Below are 15,084 nucleotides of genomic sequence, written 5' to 3' on the forward strand. Positions count from 1 at the left end.
TCATTGTAAATGTTATCCATGGATTTTGGGTTTTGCTGTCTTCATGCTCTGTCTGTAATTAGATTCTAAACTAGGCTGTTACCTTCTTTCCAGAGTCCCCCATTCCCTCTCAAACTGCTGCAGTCAGCCTTTGCCCTGTACCCCCACCCTGGAACTGCTCCTGTCAAAGTCCACAATGCCCCTCACTCTGGGAGCTCAGGCCTCACCTTTCTCAGTAGCGCTGGGTACCGTGGATCTCGCCTTCCAGCCTGAAACGCTGTCTTCATTTGGTGTCCAGGACACCACACCTCTTGGTTTTCCACATCACTGGCTGGTATGTGTCACGGGTGGTACAATTAGCCTCATTCAGTGGATGAGAGTTTAGAGAGACTGCTTAACTTGTCTGTGGCACCTGGCTAGCTAGTAGCATAGCTGGGGATCAATTGGTAAATATTTCTTAAGCATCTACTATGTGCCCGCCACTGTGCTTGGCGCATAACCAGTAATGCCTGCACTCTGGAGGAGTTTACACTATAACTGGGCAGGAAAAGAGAACCCTTGAAACTCCTAGTGAATCTGTAAGTGGTAACTAGTGGCTGGCAGCAGAGATCTAGGTGGGTAGAGAAGTTAGGGAAAGTGTGAGGAGAAGCAGGATTTGAACAGGAGACAGGGACGAATAATGAGGAGGAGACGCAGTCAGGCAGCTAGGGTGAGGTCGAGGGGTGGAGGATCCCGAAAACCAGGCCCCCCAAAGGCTTGAGAACTCCCCTGGTCTTGAGGCCGTGGCCCCCTCTGACCAGCACCTCCCTGCTTGGCGCTCTCCCACGGCCTCATTTCCAAATCAGCAGTCATCGCTGAGCCTTGTGGCTCCTCATCCCTTCTTTTTCTCGAAGTCTTCTCACCTAAACCCCAGGAAACGTCATACCAACCACCCTCACCAACACCCTGAATTTCTTGGCTGATTATCCTTCCCCTACTCCTAGCCTGACGACCTCCAGCCTTAGGCTGCTGGGCTCGACCATACGCTGTGCATATTAGGGACACCGTAGATCCATCACCCTGGGTGTCAGGCAAGACCTTGACTGAGGCGGACTAGGCGCTCCTCCTCTCTGCTCCCCAGCAGCCTGTTCAGACCACTGCCGGCCACTGCTCACACTGTGTCGCCCTGCTGGGGTCCTGTGAACTCCCAGGGCCCTCCTACTTAGCGCTGATCCCTACTGCGTGCGGGGCACCTGGCTCACGGCAGGTTTCAGTAGGTGCTTATAACACAAATCCATAAACGATTCAAGGGTCCGTGGGGTTCCCGATTTAAGAAATGTAATGAATACAGTGATTCTGAAAGCCTACGCTAGCTGGGTGTTGGGAGAGGACGATGCAGCGAGGTGCTCCTGGAGACAGGGACGAGTAAAACTGAGAGATGCAGTTTCACATGATGAGACGGACAGACTGCAGGTGCATTTTCTCTTCCTGCTGTTTTACGACCCTTCTGCTTTCCCCTCCTGTTTTGCCTTTTTTTAATTGCTAGTTCATCTCCCCCCTCTCTGGGCATTCTCCTTCCTTTCTAGTCCTCTAGAGACTAGGGTAAAATTACTGGGACGGGACATGAAGAGAGTTCATAAGTAGAGCTATCTTTATCATCATCATCATCAGTGGTGGTGGTGGTGTTCTTATAAACGCCTGGGAACACAAGGATAAAGACCATATCAGAATGACATTGTGTCCTTTACTTGTAAATTCCCATTCTTGGAAATTTGGCAATCTTGGACTAACGAGTGTCCATTTGGCAGCTAATGAGACAAGGCTATGAGCCAGAAAGTCTCAAACCCAGCAGAGACCAGCCATCGATCACCGTGCCCGTGTTAGCTCGTCCTGAGGTGTGTGCTTGAAAGTGCCACTAGGGGTAGCCAGCACTGGGGCGCCGACTGTGCAGGAAGAGGTTAGATAAATGGCACCTCCCCAAACTCATTCCTCCACCCCCTTGAGTATATCAGAGGCTGCTATAGTTCTTTATTTGAATTAACACAGAGAAAGAGATTTAATCAGGCAAGGGAATGGAATAGAAATCAAGAGATAAAAAAAAATGTGTTTTTTTCCTTACTTCTCCCTCTATTTTGTTTTTCTCTCGTTCTCTTTGTCCTCAACCTTGAGAAATGTCACCCCAGACTTCCTGCTGTTCCCCAGATAAGTATCAGGTCTTGAATGCTTCCTCCCCAGAGCAGATCACACTAGATGAGTAAAAAGAATCTTGCCTGAGTTATCATTTTATCAACCAGAAACAAGGCCAGGAAATGTGTCTTTATTACCCCATTCCCCCCCGACCCACAGTGGAAAATTCCCCATGGGGGCCCGGGGCCCTCAGCAGGGGCTCCCACTGGAGCTGCTTCACTGCCTGCTGGCCAGGCCGGGAAGCCATCCCAGAAACCCAGAGATATCACAGCTTTCCATAAGCACACTTGAAATTCTATTTTCTGAGTCACAATTGAGGTTTTCCTCTCCTTTTTATAAGTTCAAGATATGGCACTTAAAAGTTCCACTGTAAATTCTAGATCACTTGAGATTTTGTATATTGGCCGAACACCATGTCAACACAAAACTCTCAGCCCCATAAAACGGAGCCACCCTTACTCCCTTAAAAGTTTGGTTTAGTCAACAGTACGCGGAATAGCAGGACTGTTTTCTAGTTGGAAAGGCAGCACCGTATACAGACGTTGATGGAAGGAAAATGAGTCTGTGGGCCACAGATCATTTCGGTGCGTGTGTTAAGCTACCGTGTGTATATCACCGTTGACATAACATGTCCAGTGTGTGTGAGCCATCCTGGGCACTGGGCGTGTGGGTGCAGAGGGGCAGGGGCCGGGCTAGGAATCCGGAGACCCAGGTTCTAGCTTGAGCTGAGCCACTTATGAGTGCTGTGGCCTGGGGGAGCCCCTACATCAATCCGAGCTTCCATTCTCCCATTTGGTGTAAAAAAGCAGAGTTGCCTATTGCATAGGATGATAGTGAGAATTAAATGAAACGTGTGAATAGAGATAGCTTATGTGGACACTTTAAAGCCCTGGACAAATGTAAGATATTAAAGAAGTAAACAAGTTCTACGTCCAAGAGTGAACAAAACCCAACATTTTTATTCTCAACCAGATGGTTTATTTGTATCTTTGTTTGGCTCTTCCTACATTAAATATGTTTTGTTTTTTTAATACTAGCCTCTGGGACAAAAGAAAAAGCTTACACAATTTTTCCTTGCCAGGTTCGACAAACACTCTCCTGACACTCTAACTGCTTCTCATCAAGGGAGCAGCCACATTAAGCAGGCTAACGTGAGATCTGGCGACGCAAACACTGAGTGTCGCTGTGGAGGCCTTGTGTAGACGCAGCCACAAATGAGCATCTGAGCACAGAACTTAAATCTCCCTCTGTGTGCATTGTCTCATCACATTTCACTCACTCCTCGGAATAATCCTGTGAGATTAGCTACTGCTGCCCTCGCTGTTCCACAGCCGAGGGGTACAGCTTAATCAGCATTGTTGACGTGCCCGAGATAACACCAGAAGTGGTGGAACTGAGGATCAAAAACACTTTTCAGACACAAAAGTCTGTGAAATATATATTATTATTTTTATTTTTATTTTTTGTGAGGAAGATCAGCCCTGTGCTAACATCTGCCAATCCTCCTCTTTTTTTTTTTTTTTTTTTTGCTGAGGAAGACTGGCCCTAGGCTAACATCCGTGCCCATCTTCCTCCACTTTATATGGGACACCGCCACAGCATGGCTTGCCAAGCAGCGCGTCGGTGCGTGCCCAGGATCCAAACTGGCAAACCCTGGGCCACTGCAGTGGAGCACGCGCACTTAACTGCTTGCACCACCGGGCCTGCCCCTGAAATATATATTATTACATATTCTATTATTATAATATATATTATTATTAACACATTAATTGACATATATTAATATATTAATTAGAATATTTATATAAAATTCCCCTAACATAATTAGTGATGACCTAGAGCGGGGGTTGACAGCTATAGTCCCCACAGGCCAACTCTGGCCCACTGTCTGTTTTTATAAATAAAGTTTTATTGGAACACTCATTCGTTGATGTATTAAACTTGATTGCTTTTGTGCCACAACTGCAGCGTTGATTAGTTGTGACAGAGATCATATGGCACACAAAGCCGAATATATCTATTCTCTGCCCCTTAACGAAAAGTCGGTGCAGCCCTACCCTAGATCTGCATAAACACAATCTTCCAGTGAAGATCAAAAGAAGCACTAGGCACTCCTTTGCTCCCCGAGCTCCAAGAAGGGGATCTCTTCTGTGTATCTCTTGTATCCTGGGCTCCTCTGTCAACTCACTGACTGGATTGTAACTGTGTGTTTACTTGTTTTCTTCCCTCCAGACTGTGAGCTTTTTGAGGGCAGCCCTGTGGGTTATTCCCATGTGCATCCCCTCTCCAGCCCAGTAGGTGCTTCCTAAGTCGAGGTTAAGGAGATGCAGTCACTCTCAGAGCCTAGAATCTGCTCAGGGAAACAGACAGGAACAGCCCCTTAGAGTCTTAGCATCGGTGTGACAAGAGCTACAGCGCAGGAGAGCCCAGAGCGCCCTGGGAGCTCATGGAGATGCCCCAGGCCCAGCCTTGGAGGGCCAGGAAAGGCTTCCTGAAGGGAGGAAATGCCTGAGCTGATTCTTGAAGGATTAACTGGGGAGGAGCAGGGGGGGTCACATGATGAACAGCGAATTGAAAGGCCAGGAAGAGAGAGGCAGCCAACATGATTCAGTTTGGCTGAAGTGGAGCTTTCAGCAGTCGCTGTGGTTCCTGCCGGTCTCTGGGCATCACTCGTGTGGTAGATAATGCAGAGGTGACGGCAGCGCTGGCCTGGCTGGATGCTGTGGTGGCTGGATTCCAGCTAGTGTGGAAATGGCGACAACTCTGCATATTTGGGAGCTGTTTTTCCCAGGCCATAGCTTCTTATCAGCAATTCCCCACAGATGCAGCGGTATTTCCCTGCTTTGGGATCCGAGAGGCGCAGTTAAGAGGTCACATTTCATGCCAAACACTAGCACATAATTAAAAGGGAGCACACAAATGTTGGTAAATGTGCCCTGTGGTCTTTGGTCCCCAAAATCTTTGACCTTGACTCAATGTGGGTAAACAAGAAGCTGAAGATGATAAAAAGCACAAGTTTAAGAAAAACTTAAAATTTCTTAAAACAAATTTTCATGCTGTCCATCAGCTGATAAGTGGATAAACAAAATGTGGTGTAACCATACAATAGAGTATTATTCGGCCGTAAAAAGGGATGTAGTACTGATACATGCTACAATGTAGATGAACCTTGAAAACATTCTGCCAAGTGAAAGCAGCCACACGCCAAAGATCACACATTGTATGATTATATTTATATGAAATAACCAGAATAGGTAAATCTATAGACACGGAATGCAGATTAGTGGTTGCCAGGGGCCGGGGGTTGGGGGCGGGGAATGGAGAGCAAGTGCTTAAAAGGTCTGGGGTTGCCCTTTGAGGTGAGGAACGTGTGTTGGAACTAGATAGAGGTGGTGGTCACACAGCATTGTGACTGTAGCAAATGCCACTGCATTGTTCACTTTAAAATGATTAATTTTATGTTATGTCAATTTTGCCTCACTTTTTAAAAACTGAAAAAATAAATTGCCTAGGAGAGAGAGGAAAATGATGTAAATATAATCTTCTTGACCATTAAACCCATTAAATAATAATGCTGTTTTAAATTTTAAAAAATTAATAAAACAAAACCCGGTGACGAACAGGCAGCTGTCGAGGTTCTGAGTTAGGCGCGGGGACTTCCGCAGCCACGGCCGGTGAACACGATGGATGACACGGCTCACGGTCTCTCCTTTTGCTTGTCTCTTCAATAGAGGTGGAGAAAACCCGATGCCAGCAAGAGCGAGAACACATCCTCGGGGCAGCGGGGGCGGCGGACCCCCAGCGGCAGCGGCCGCTGGGGCTGTTTGTCCCCGAGTGTGACGAGCATGGGCACTACAAGCCCACCCAGTGCCACGGCAGCACCGGCTACTGCTGGTGTGTGGATCGCGACGGCCGTGAGGTGGAGGGCACCAGGACCAGGCCTGGGATGAGGCCCCCCTGTAAGTCCGAGGGCGGCGCTGTGCCTGGGCTCCTGCCTGAGAAAGGCCTCAGGGACCAGAATTCCCAGCGCTGTGTTCACAAGCCTGGCTGGGGGGGCCCTTGCCGAGGACACAGTTGGTCCTTTCTGCCTGCACTATCCTGAGCTGCTCCACTGGCTTGAATCATACTCCTTCCCTCCTTTTCCCCGCTCTGTGGCCCTCTTCTCTATCTCCCTCATCATTCACCCCACTCCTCTCCATCTCTCTCTTCCCCCTCACCTTCTCTCTCCTCTTACCCTCTTCTCTTCCTTTTCTGTGCAAACCTGTCCTGTGCAAATGACCAGTGGGGCCTACTGCACCAGTACTGCACTTGGTAACAGAGAGGTATGCGTGCTCTGGGTCCCCAGGGTAAACTCTCTGCAGTGGGCTGCCTGGCCTTCCAACGTCTCTGCACTGGGACATCACAGGGATGGTAGAGACCAACCGAAACCCTTCCGCAGGGTCTTGTTTACTCAGGGAGTGGGGACTGTTCTCGACCTTGCACACTTGCCTCCTTCACGGTTATGTCCTAGGACCTTTAGTACTATGTCCACTTACAATGCATGGTGGAAACAGCCACAAAGGTTTCTGCGAGCTGGGTCTGTGACAGCCCGTGGCAGTGGGAAGGTGCCATGCTGGGAGCTGGGGGTCCCGTCTAAGGCCCAGCCATGCTGTGTGACTCTGGACAGATACTTGCCCCAGTCTTAACTTCCTCAGCCTCAACATAGGAGATGACAAAGTAATCTCTAGGGTAGTTCTCAGCTCTAAAATCCTGCTTCTGTCACAAATGTTGAAAATGGTAATTGTCACAAGTTACCAAAGTCTAATACAATCGATCCTTGAATCTCCATTCTCCATTTAGCTAATAATCATAGATTGATCCCCTACCAGATATTTTCAAAAGCTGCTAAGTAAGAAGTGATCACTCACAAACTTCATTAATTCATGAATTAATTAACCTGGGACCCATGTTTCCCGACATCCATTCCCTGCTCCTTACCCTGCAGCACAGGCTGCCTCTCCTGTCCTGGGACATTTGCTTGTCAGGTGAGCCAGGGAGCTGTGCCAGGCGTCAAGACCAGCAGTTAGGAGGAAAGGCTGAATTTGAGGGAGAATTAGCCCCTGAGCATCATTTTGTTCTTGAAAGCCCAGAAGGGGCATGTTCCTGCTCGTCAGGGTCTGAGACTTGCCCACTGCCGGGACAGGGTATGTGGGGCACGTTCTCTCTGACAGTCCCCTCTAGCGTTAACACGTTCAACACCTTTCCGCTGGAATGTGAGCGCCTTCAGGGTTGCTGCTGTTGGCGTTGTTTTGGCTCACTGCTGTAGCCCACATCCAAGGCAGGGCATGAATAGCTAGGTTATTTCTATTTCTATTTCCATTAAGGGGGAGGCTAAGCCATTTCTTTTCACTTGACCTTTAATGTTAAACTCACGCCCTGCATTATCTTCTTCACAAATGCCCTTTATTGACTGAGGTCTTTCTGCTCCTTGTGCTTTCAGATATAAAATGGGCTTGTGTGGCTGTGCAGTTTGTGGTGCCATGAAGGTGACGAGACCTGGTGTGTGGGCACTTGTGTGTGCATGTGTCTGCATGTGTGTGTGTGCGTGCGTGCACCTACATGCGTGCATTCGTGCATTCCTGCTGCACACGGGCCTTGCTCACTGACATCTCCTGCCACCTAGGTCTGAGTACAGTGGCTCCCCCGACTGACCACGGACCCTCAGTTCCTACCGCCGTGATCCCCCTGCCACCCGGGACCCACTTACTCTTTGCCCAGACTGGGAAGATAGAGCACCTCCCCCTGGAGGGAAGCACCATGAAGAAGACAGAAGCCAAGGCGTTGCTTCATGCCCCGGTGAGTGCTGGCTTATTGCACTTGGTGGCCACTTCTGCTTCCAAGACCTGGAGAAACAAGCAGGGCGTAGTCAGACCAGGGACCAGGGCTGGACCCTCAGAGCCAGGGGCCTCTTCATTCCGTGTGACCCCAGTGTCCGTCTCTAGATGGGGCCACTGGATCCCTGCGCTGCCTGTGTGGCTCAAGGACAGGAGCAGAATCCAGAAGGCCTTTCAGAGACCACTTTGGTATCTGATCCCTTGGGCAGGGACGTCACGTGAGTTTGGCATCTTGTCTGCATGCATCTGCAGGGTTTATCTTGCTGTTCCTGCTAAATTAGTGTAGTGACTCGTCTCTCGGAAGCTGCTCCACTCAAGAGCCTCATATTTGCCCAGAGGCAGTTAACAAGCTTTGGCTTAGAGCTTTTTCAAAGATGCATTCTGGGAGTTGAGGAATTTTTGTCCATTAGATAGAGGTTGGACACTTCTGAAAAGCTGTTCTGTTTTATCTGCAATCCTGACCTTCTGACAAGAAACCAAACCTGAGACCTGGGGGCTTCCCCCTGCGGGATCGGTCAGGGTTGCTGGAGCAGTAGGGGGCTGTCAGGGTCTCCTAAAGAGTGACCAAGGAGCGTCAGCTCTTGTAGATGAAAGTCTAGCAGAAATCCTCATCATTCGCCGGTGCTGGCAGCAAAGCCTGCTTAAAAATTGGGGGTAAAAATGCTACTTGAGCCTTCTCTGCCACGCGCCCAGCATCCAGTTCTTCCCTTCCTCCATTCTCCACTCCACTGTCTTTCCTGCTCGCCCTGTTTTCTCTTCCTGCATTGATCTCCACATCACAGACACCACACTGCCACACCCCCTTCTTCTTCTTTTTTTTTTTTTTTTGTGAGGAAGATCAGCCCTGAGCTAACATCCATGCTAATCCTCCTCTCTTTGCTGAGGAAGACCAGCTCTGAGCTAACATCTATTGCCAATCCTCCTCCTTTTTTTTTTCCCCCCAAAGCCCCAGTAGATAGTTGTATGTCATAGTTGCACATCCTTCTAGTTGCTGTATGTGGGACGCTGCCTCAGCATGGCCGGAGAAGCGGTGCGTCGGGGTGTGCCCGGATCTGAACCCGGGCCACCAGCAGCGGAGCGCGCGCACTTAACTGCTAAGCCACAGGGCCGGCCCCCTATTTCTTCTTTTTGATCCAGAGGAAACACGAGCAAAAAAATTCTGCAAGGTAGAGCCAGCCCTGATGGCCTAGTTAAAGTTGGTTAAAGATGGTTAAAGTTCGGGACACTCCACTTCGACAGCCCAGGTTCAGTTCCCGGGCGCGGAACCACACCACTCATCTGTCAGTAGCCATGCTGTGGCGGCAGCTCACATAGAAGATCTAGAAGGACTTACAACTAGAATATACCACTATGTACAGGGGCTTTGGGAAGGGAAAAAAAAGAGAGAGAGGAAGATTGGCAACAGATGTTAGCTCAGGGCAAATCTTTCCCAGGGGAAAAAAATCTGCAAAATAAAAATGCTTTTCAAAAGCCTCTTGCAAAGCAACCTTGAGTGGATTCTTGTTCTTCCCCTGCACAAACCCTCTGATGGATTCCCCCTTCACTCAGAATAAAATCCAGTTCTTCCCATGGCCTCCAGCTACCTCTGCCACCTCATTCCCTACCACTGTCCCCTGCACTCCCTGGCTTCAGCCCTCTGGCTGGTCCTCAACACACCATGCTCATTTCCATCTCAGGGCCTTTGCACATGCTGTCCCCCTGCCTGGACTTCTCTCACTCCCAGACACTTGCACATTTCACTGCCTTGCTTCATTCACATTTCTGCTGGCCCATCCCCTCTCAGAGAGGCCAGTCCTGGCCACCCTATCCAGATTGCAACCTCCACTGCTCTCTGTCTCCTCATCTTGCTTTGCCTTTCATCATAGCACTCAAGACTACTTGATACATTTTATATCGATGTGTGTGTCCTGTAGCTGATGTATATCTTCCCTCCAGGAATATAAGCACACACCACAAGGCCAGAAACTGCCCATCTATTTGATGGAGGTATTTGTTTCACAGTGGTGTTCCTAGACCCAAAACAGCGCTTGGCACTCAAAAAATATTTGCTGAAGGAATTTCTAAGTGATCTTTGCGTTCTCCTCTAGCCTCACTGAAACATAAATCCCTGGAGGAGGGATCATCGCTCCTCCTTTGTGTCCTCTAGCACACACTCTCAGATAGTGGGAATGGGTTACATTTCCCCCCAAGACCAAAGGGAGAGACTAAGTGTCAAAGAGAGGCAATGAAAAGCAGAAAACTTAGGTGAGATAGGTGGGGAGGAGGGTGCAGAAACAACAGGATAGATATTCACTGTGTCCTTTTTATTTATTTATTTTTACCATTTTAACTATTTTTAAGTGTACAGTTCAGTGGCATTAAGTACATTCACAATGTTATGTAACCATCATCACCATCCATCTCCAAAACTTTTTTCATCATCCCAAACTGAAACTCTGAAGCCAGTAAATAATAACTCCCTCCTCCCCCCAGCCTTTGGCAACCACCATGCTACTTTCCATCTCTATGAATTTGCTTATTCTACATACCTCATATAAGTGGAATCATACAGTATTTGTCCTTTTGTAACTGGCTTACTTCACTTAGCACGATTTCTTCAAGTTTCATCCATGTTGTAGCATGTGTCAGAATTTCCTTCCTTTTTTTTTTCCTTTGCTGAGGAAGATTTGCCCTGAGCTAACATCTGTTGCCAGTCTTCCTCTATTTTGTAATTTTTTAAATAATTTTATTTATTTATTTATTTTTCCCCCAAAGCCCCAGTAGATAGTTGTATGTCATAGCTGCACATCCTTCTAGTTGCTATATGTGGGACGCGGCCTCACCATGGCCGGAGAAGAGGTGCATTGGTGCGCGCCTGGGATCCGAACCCGGGCTGCCAGCAGCAGAGCGCATGCACTTAACCACTAAGCCACAGGGCCGGCCCATGTTCCTCTATTTTGTATGTGGGCCGCCGTCACAGCATGGCCACTGATAGACAAGTGATGTAGATCCATGCCCAGGAACCAAACCCAGGCTGCCAAAGCAAAGTGTGCCGAACTTAACCACTAGGCCCCTGGGGCTGGCCCAAGAATTTCCTTGCTTTTTAAGGCTGAATAATATTCCATTGTGTGGATATACCACATTTTGTTTACCCATTCATCCATCAATGGATACTTGGGTTGCTTCTACCTTTCGACTATTGTGAATAATGCTGCTATGTACATAGGTATACAAATATCTGTTTGATTCCTTGCTTTTGCTTCTTTTGGATATAAACCAGACGTGGAATTGCTGAATCATATGGTAATTCTATTTTTAATCTTTTGAGGAACTGCCATACTGTTTTCCTTAGCAGTTGCACTATTTTACATTTCCTCCAGCAGAGCACAAAGGTTCCACTTTCTCTACCACCTTGCCGACACTTATTATTTTCTGTTTTTTAATAGTAGCCATCCTAATACCTGTGAAGTGGTATCTCATTGTGGTTTTGATTAGCATATCTCTAATGATTTGTGATGTTAGCATCCGCTCATGTGCTTAAAGACTATTTGTATATCTTCTTTGGAAAGAATGTCTATTCATATCCTTTGCCCATTTTGTAATTGGGTTGTTTTTTATTATTGTTGTTATTGAGTTGTAGGAGTTCTTTATATTCTGGATATTAACACCTTGTCAGATGTATGATTTGCAAATATTTTCTCCCCTTCCGTGGTTGCCTTTTCACTCTGTTGATTATGTCCTTTTATGCACAAAAGTTTTTATTTTTGATAAAGTCAAATTTATCTATTTTTGCTTTTGACGTCATATCCAAAAAATCATTGCCAAATCCAATGTTATGAGGCTTCCTCCTACTATGTTTTCTTCTAAGAGTTTGTTAGTTTTAGCGCTTACATTTAGGTCTTTGATTCATTTTGAGTTAATTTTTGCATATGGTGTAAGGTAAGGATCTCTGTCTCCTTTTTGACCTGACCTCTTGAGGGGGAAGTGTCTGCTGATACCCTGATTTTCCCAGTAAAAGATTATCCTGGTCCTCCACTTCTATGGTCCCCAGAGCCTCATTTTGCATTTCCACATACATTTTAGAGTAATCTTATAATTTTCTAACAAAGGAAATTTAAAAAGCCTGCTGGGATTTTTATATGATGGCATTGAATCTTTAACTCTGTTTAGGGAGAATTAATATCTTAGCAATATTAAATCTTACAATCCATTAAACTAATTTATCTCTTCATTTATTTGGGTCTTCTTTAATTTCACTCTGCAATGTTTTGTAGTATTCAGTGTGGAATCTTGCACATTTAAAAATATCTTTTTAAATACTTGGTTTTTGATGCTATTATAAACATTATTGTTTTAACTTTTTGCTAGTATATAGAAATACAATTTTATATTGACCTTGTATGCTGCAACCTTGCTCGATTTAATTGTTAGTTATAATAGTTTCATAGATTCCCCAGGATTTTCTACATAAATAATCATATTGTCTTAGAATAGAGTGATTGTTTCATTTTCTTTCCAACATTTATGTCTTTATTTCTTTTTTTATGATCTTCATGTAGGCAAAGATTTCTTAGACAATATACAAAAAGGATTAGCGATAAGAGAAAAAACAATAAATTGAGCTTAATAAAAATTAAAAATTTTTGCTCTTCAAAAACATCATTAAGGAAATGAAAAAGCAAGCTGCATGCTGAGAAGAAATATACATATACATACATACGTACACACAGACGCACATGTATGTATATGTATATGACAAAAGATTTTTATCTGAAATATATAAAGAGCTCCTACAACTCAATAATAAACATTTTATAGAAGATAAAAACCACAACAAACAAACACTTAGAGACAGAGATTGGATTGGTAGTTACCAGAGGGGAAGGAGGGAGGGAGGAGGGCAAAAGGGATGATTAGGCACATGTGTATGGTGATGGATTGTAATTAGTCTTTGGGTTGTGAACATGCTATAATCTACACAGAAATCTAAATATAATGATGTACACTTGAAAAAATAATAATAATAAACATTAAAAATGAACCAAAGGCTTGAAGACACTTCATAAAAAAAGGTATGGAAATGCTTATAAGCACATGAAAGATTCCCACCGTCATTAGTCAGTCAGATGCAGTGGGTGAACTACTCTCACACTGGTCTGCACTTCCAGGATAAAGTCATCATTGGACTGGCCTTCGACTGTGTGGACAAGATGGTTTACTGGACCGACATCAGTGAGCCTTCCATTGGGAGAGCCAGTCTGCATGGTGGAGAGCCAACCACCATCATTCGACAAGGTGGGCAAGCAAATATCATTCTTCCTTTTTGGTTTTGCTTTTAGCAGCCCAAGCAGCTCTTGGGGGAGAGTAGAGGGGTGGAGTGTATGATTGTTTACAGGATATGGTGATTCGAGAGGGGCTGATCCTCAGCCTCAAACACCATCCTTTCCTGCCTTCTCTAAAGAGTCCTCCTAGGACTCATCATTAAATCATGAACACCTTAGCTGGGATTTGTTGCTAGCCTACGAAGAATGAAATTAAAACATGGTAAGTGCCCATGCCTTTCTCTGAAAGCTTATGTGGCCAGTTTTAATGAACAATAAAAGCCAAACTCAACCATCCAGTTTGGATATACATTTGTCCCTCTGGCTGCTGAGTCTAGAATCGATCCTCAGAGTGTCTGCCTCACAATGTGCTCCATTAGGGTTTTCCCAAAGGCAACAGGCAGATGAGTCATAAAGTTGGGAAGGTCACAAGCATATTGGCAAATGTTGTCCCTGATAGTTGAGTCTATGCCCAAGACAGTTTTCAAGTGAAAGGGTTGTCACTTCAACCTGTAACATCGTGTGGGGAGGGCTCTCCTCTATTCTACCTCACGCCCACCGGCACTTGCTCAGACTGCCTATGTCAGAGGAGTACAGCAAATCAGGCTGAACTTTTACAGACCTTCCTCAGTGTTTTGTTGCATTACTGGTGATAAAGTGCATGACACTTTGGCACAGCCAACCCCTCAACATTTAGCCTCAATTCCTTAATTGTTTGATGCCAATTTAAGCCAAGGACTCTACACATTGTTTTAATGCCTACATTCAACAAGTCAACACTATTTTACATGGATATGTTTGATCAAGATTAAAGACCATTACAACAAAAATCAAGGGCCTCTAAAAATTCCTCTGTACTGAAAAGGTCAAATATGACATGTTGTTAAGTCAGTGACTCATCCGCTGAGTTGCAGATATTTTCTATCAAAAGACATTGTCATGCCAATGATATTTGTTGTGTAAAATCATCTTGCTTCCTCTGCAAAACACTTAAATCAAAGATTCATCTTTGAAATATATGAGCCTCATTTGGTTTTTGTTTTTACTTGGGGCTAAGTGTAGCTTTTCCAATTTCTAATTTAATGCTTCCATAACAAGTGATATTCTGGAAGGGTCTCTGTGCCTGTGGAGCAGCCCCTGGGGCAAATTATTTTTCCTTTCTTGGCGCCTTCACAAGAGATGATGCAGCAGGAATTAAACTGAGGTTGAGTTAAATAAATATGGACATAGACCCCGAATCCTTTTCTAGAAGCCAGTGTGCTATTTAAATAAGGTCTGCTAGTTTTCATGGTTTGGTTTAAGGAACAGGAGTTTGAAAATGCCTTTTTGCATCTTCTTTCTCTCTGTTAAAAATGTTGTTGCTATTATCTATGATTTGACTTCAAAACCCAGTGGAAGAGGGGAGTAGGTCACCGTTTGCTATTTCCTGTTGCTTTTGGAACTGATAGTCATCCAAGAAAGCTTTAAGCACAGTAAGAAACATTCCAGGCAAAAGCCTGCTGTGAAAACACAGAATTAAACCAGCATGTGATCTTTGTAGAAGAAAGATCACTGGGGATCAATTTTTCTTATTTAAAAAGAGAGTAAGAAACTTCCACTTAAGTCTTCATCATGGTACAGGTTGGTACATCCCTAGTGAGTGAAAGTGGTTTTCTTTCTTAAAATCCTAACCAAGCGTCTCTAATAAGTGTCATAATCCATTTCCTTTCCACGTAAGCAGTATGGGATATACTGCCTGCCGTCTTTCCTTCTTGCCCTGACTGCAC

General features: G+C 45.5%; 1 protein-coding gene and 1 long non-coding RNA gene across 3 annotated transcripts in view; one reads left to right on the forward strand and one right to left on the reverse strand.

The window, feature by feature from the left end:
- Positions 1 to 15,084, forward strand: part of NID1 (nidogen 1) — an 83,634-nt gene that overhangs the window by 60,303 nt on the left and 8,247 nt on the right. Inside the window, exons 13-15 of the mRNA XM_004432391.3 lie at positions 5,877 to 6,104; positions 7,808 to 7,980; positions 13,166 to 13,292. Coding sequence (XP_004432448.1) covers positions 5,877 to 6,104; positions 7,808 to 7,980; positions 13,166 to 13,292 — 528 coding nt within the window. The remainder of the gene's footprint in view (positions 1 to 5,876; positions 6,105 to 7,807; positions 7,981 to 13,165; positions 13,293 to 15,084) is intronic.
- Positions 7,092 to 15,084, reverse strand: part of LOC147916773 (uncharacterized) — a 30,477-nt gene continuing 22,484 nt past the window's right edge. For both annotated transcript variants that reach the window (XR_015552440.1, XR_015552439.1), the window contains one exon: positions 7,092 to 8,027. This is a non-coding gene — a long non-coding RNA (uncharacterized LOC147916773). The remainder of the gene's footprint in view (positions 8,028 to 15,084) is intronic.

The sequence above is a fragment of the Ceratotherium simum genome, chromosome 6, assembly GCF_057802395.1.
Source record: "Ceratotherium simum simum isolate JZ-2026a chromosome 6, ASM5780239v1, whole genome shotgun sequence".
In the NCBI taxonomy this organism is placed as follows: domain Eukaryota; kingdom Metazoa; phylum Chordata; class Mammalia; order Perissodactyla; family Rhinocerotidae; genus Ceratotherium; species Ceratotherium simum.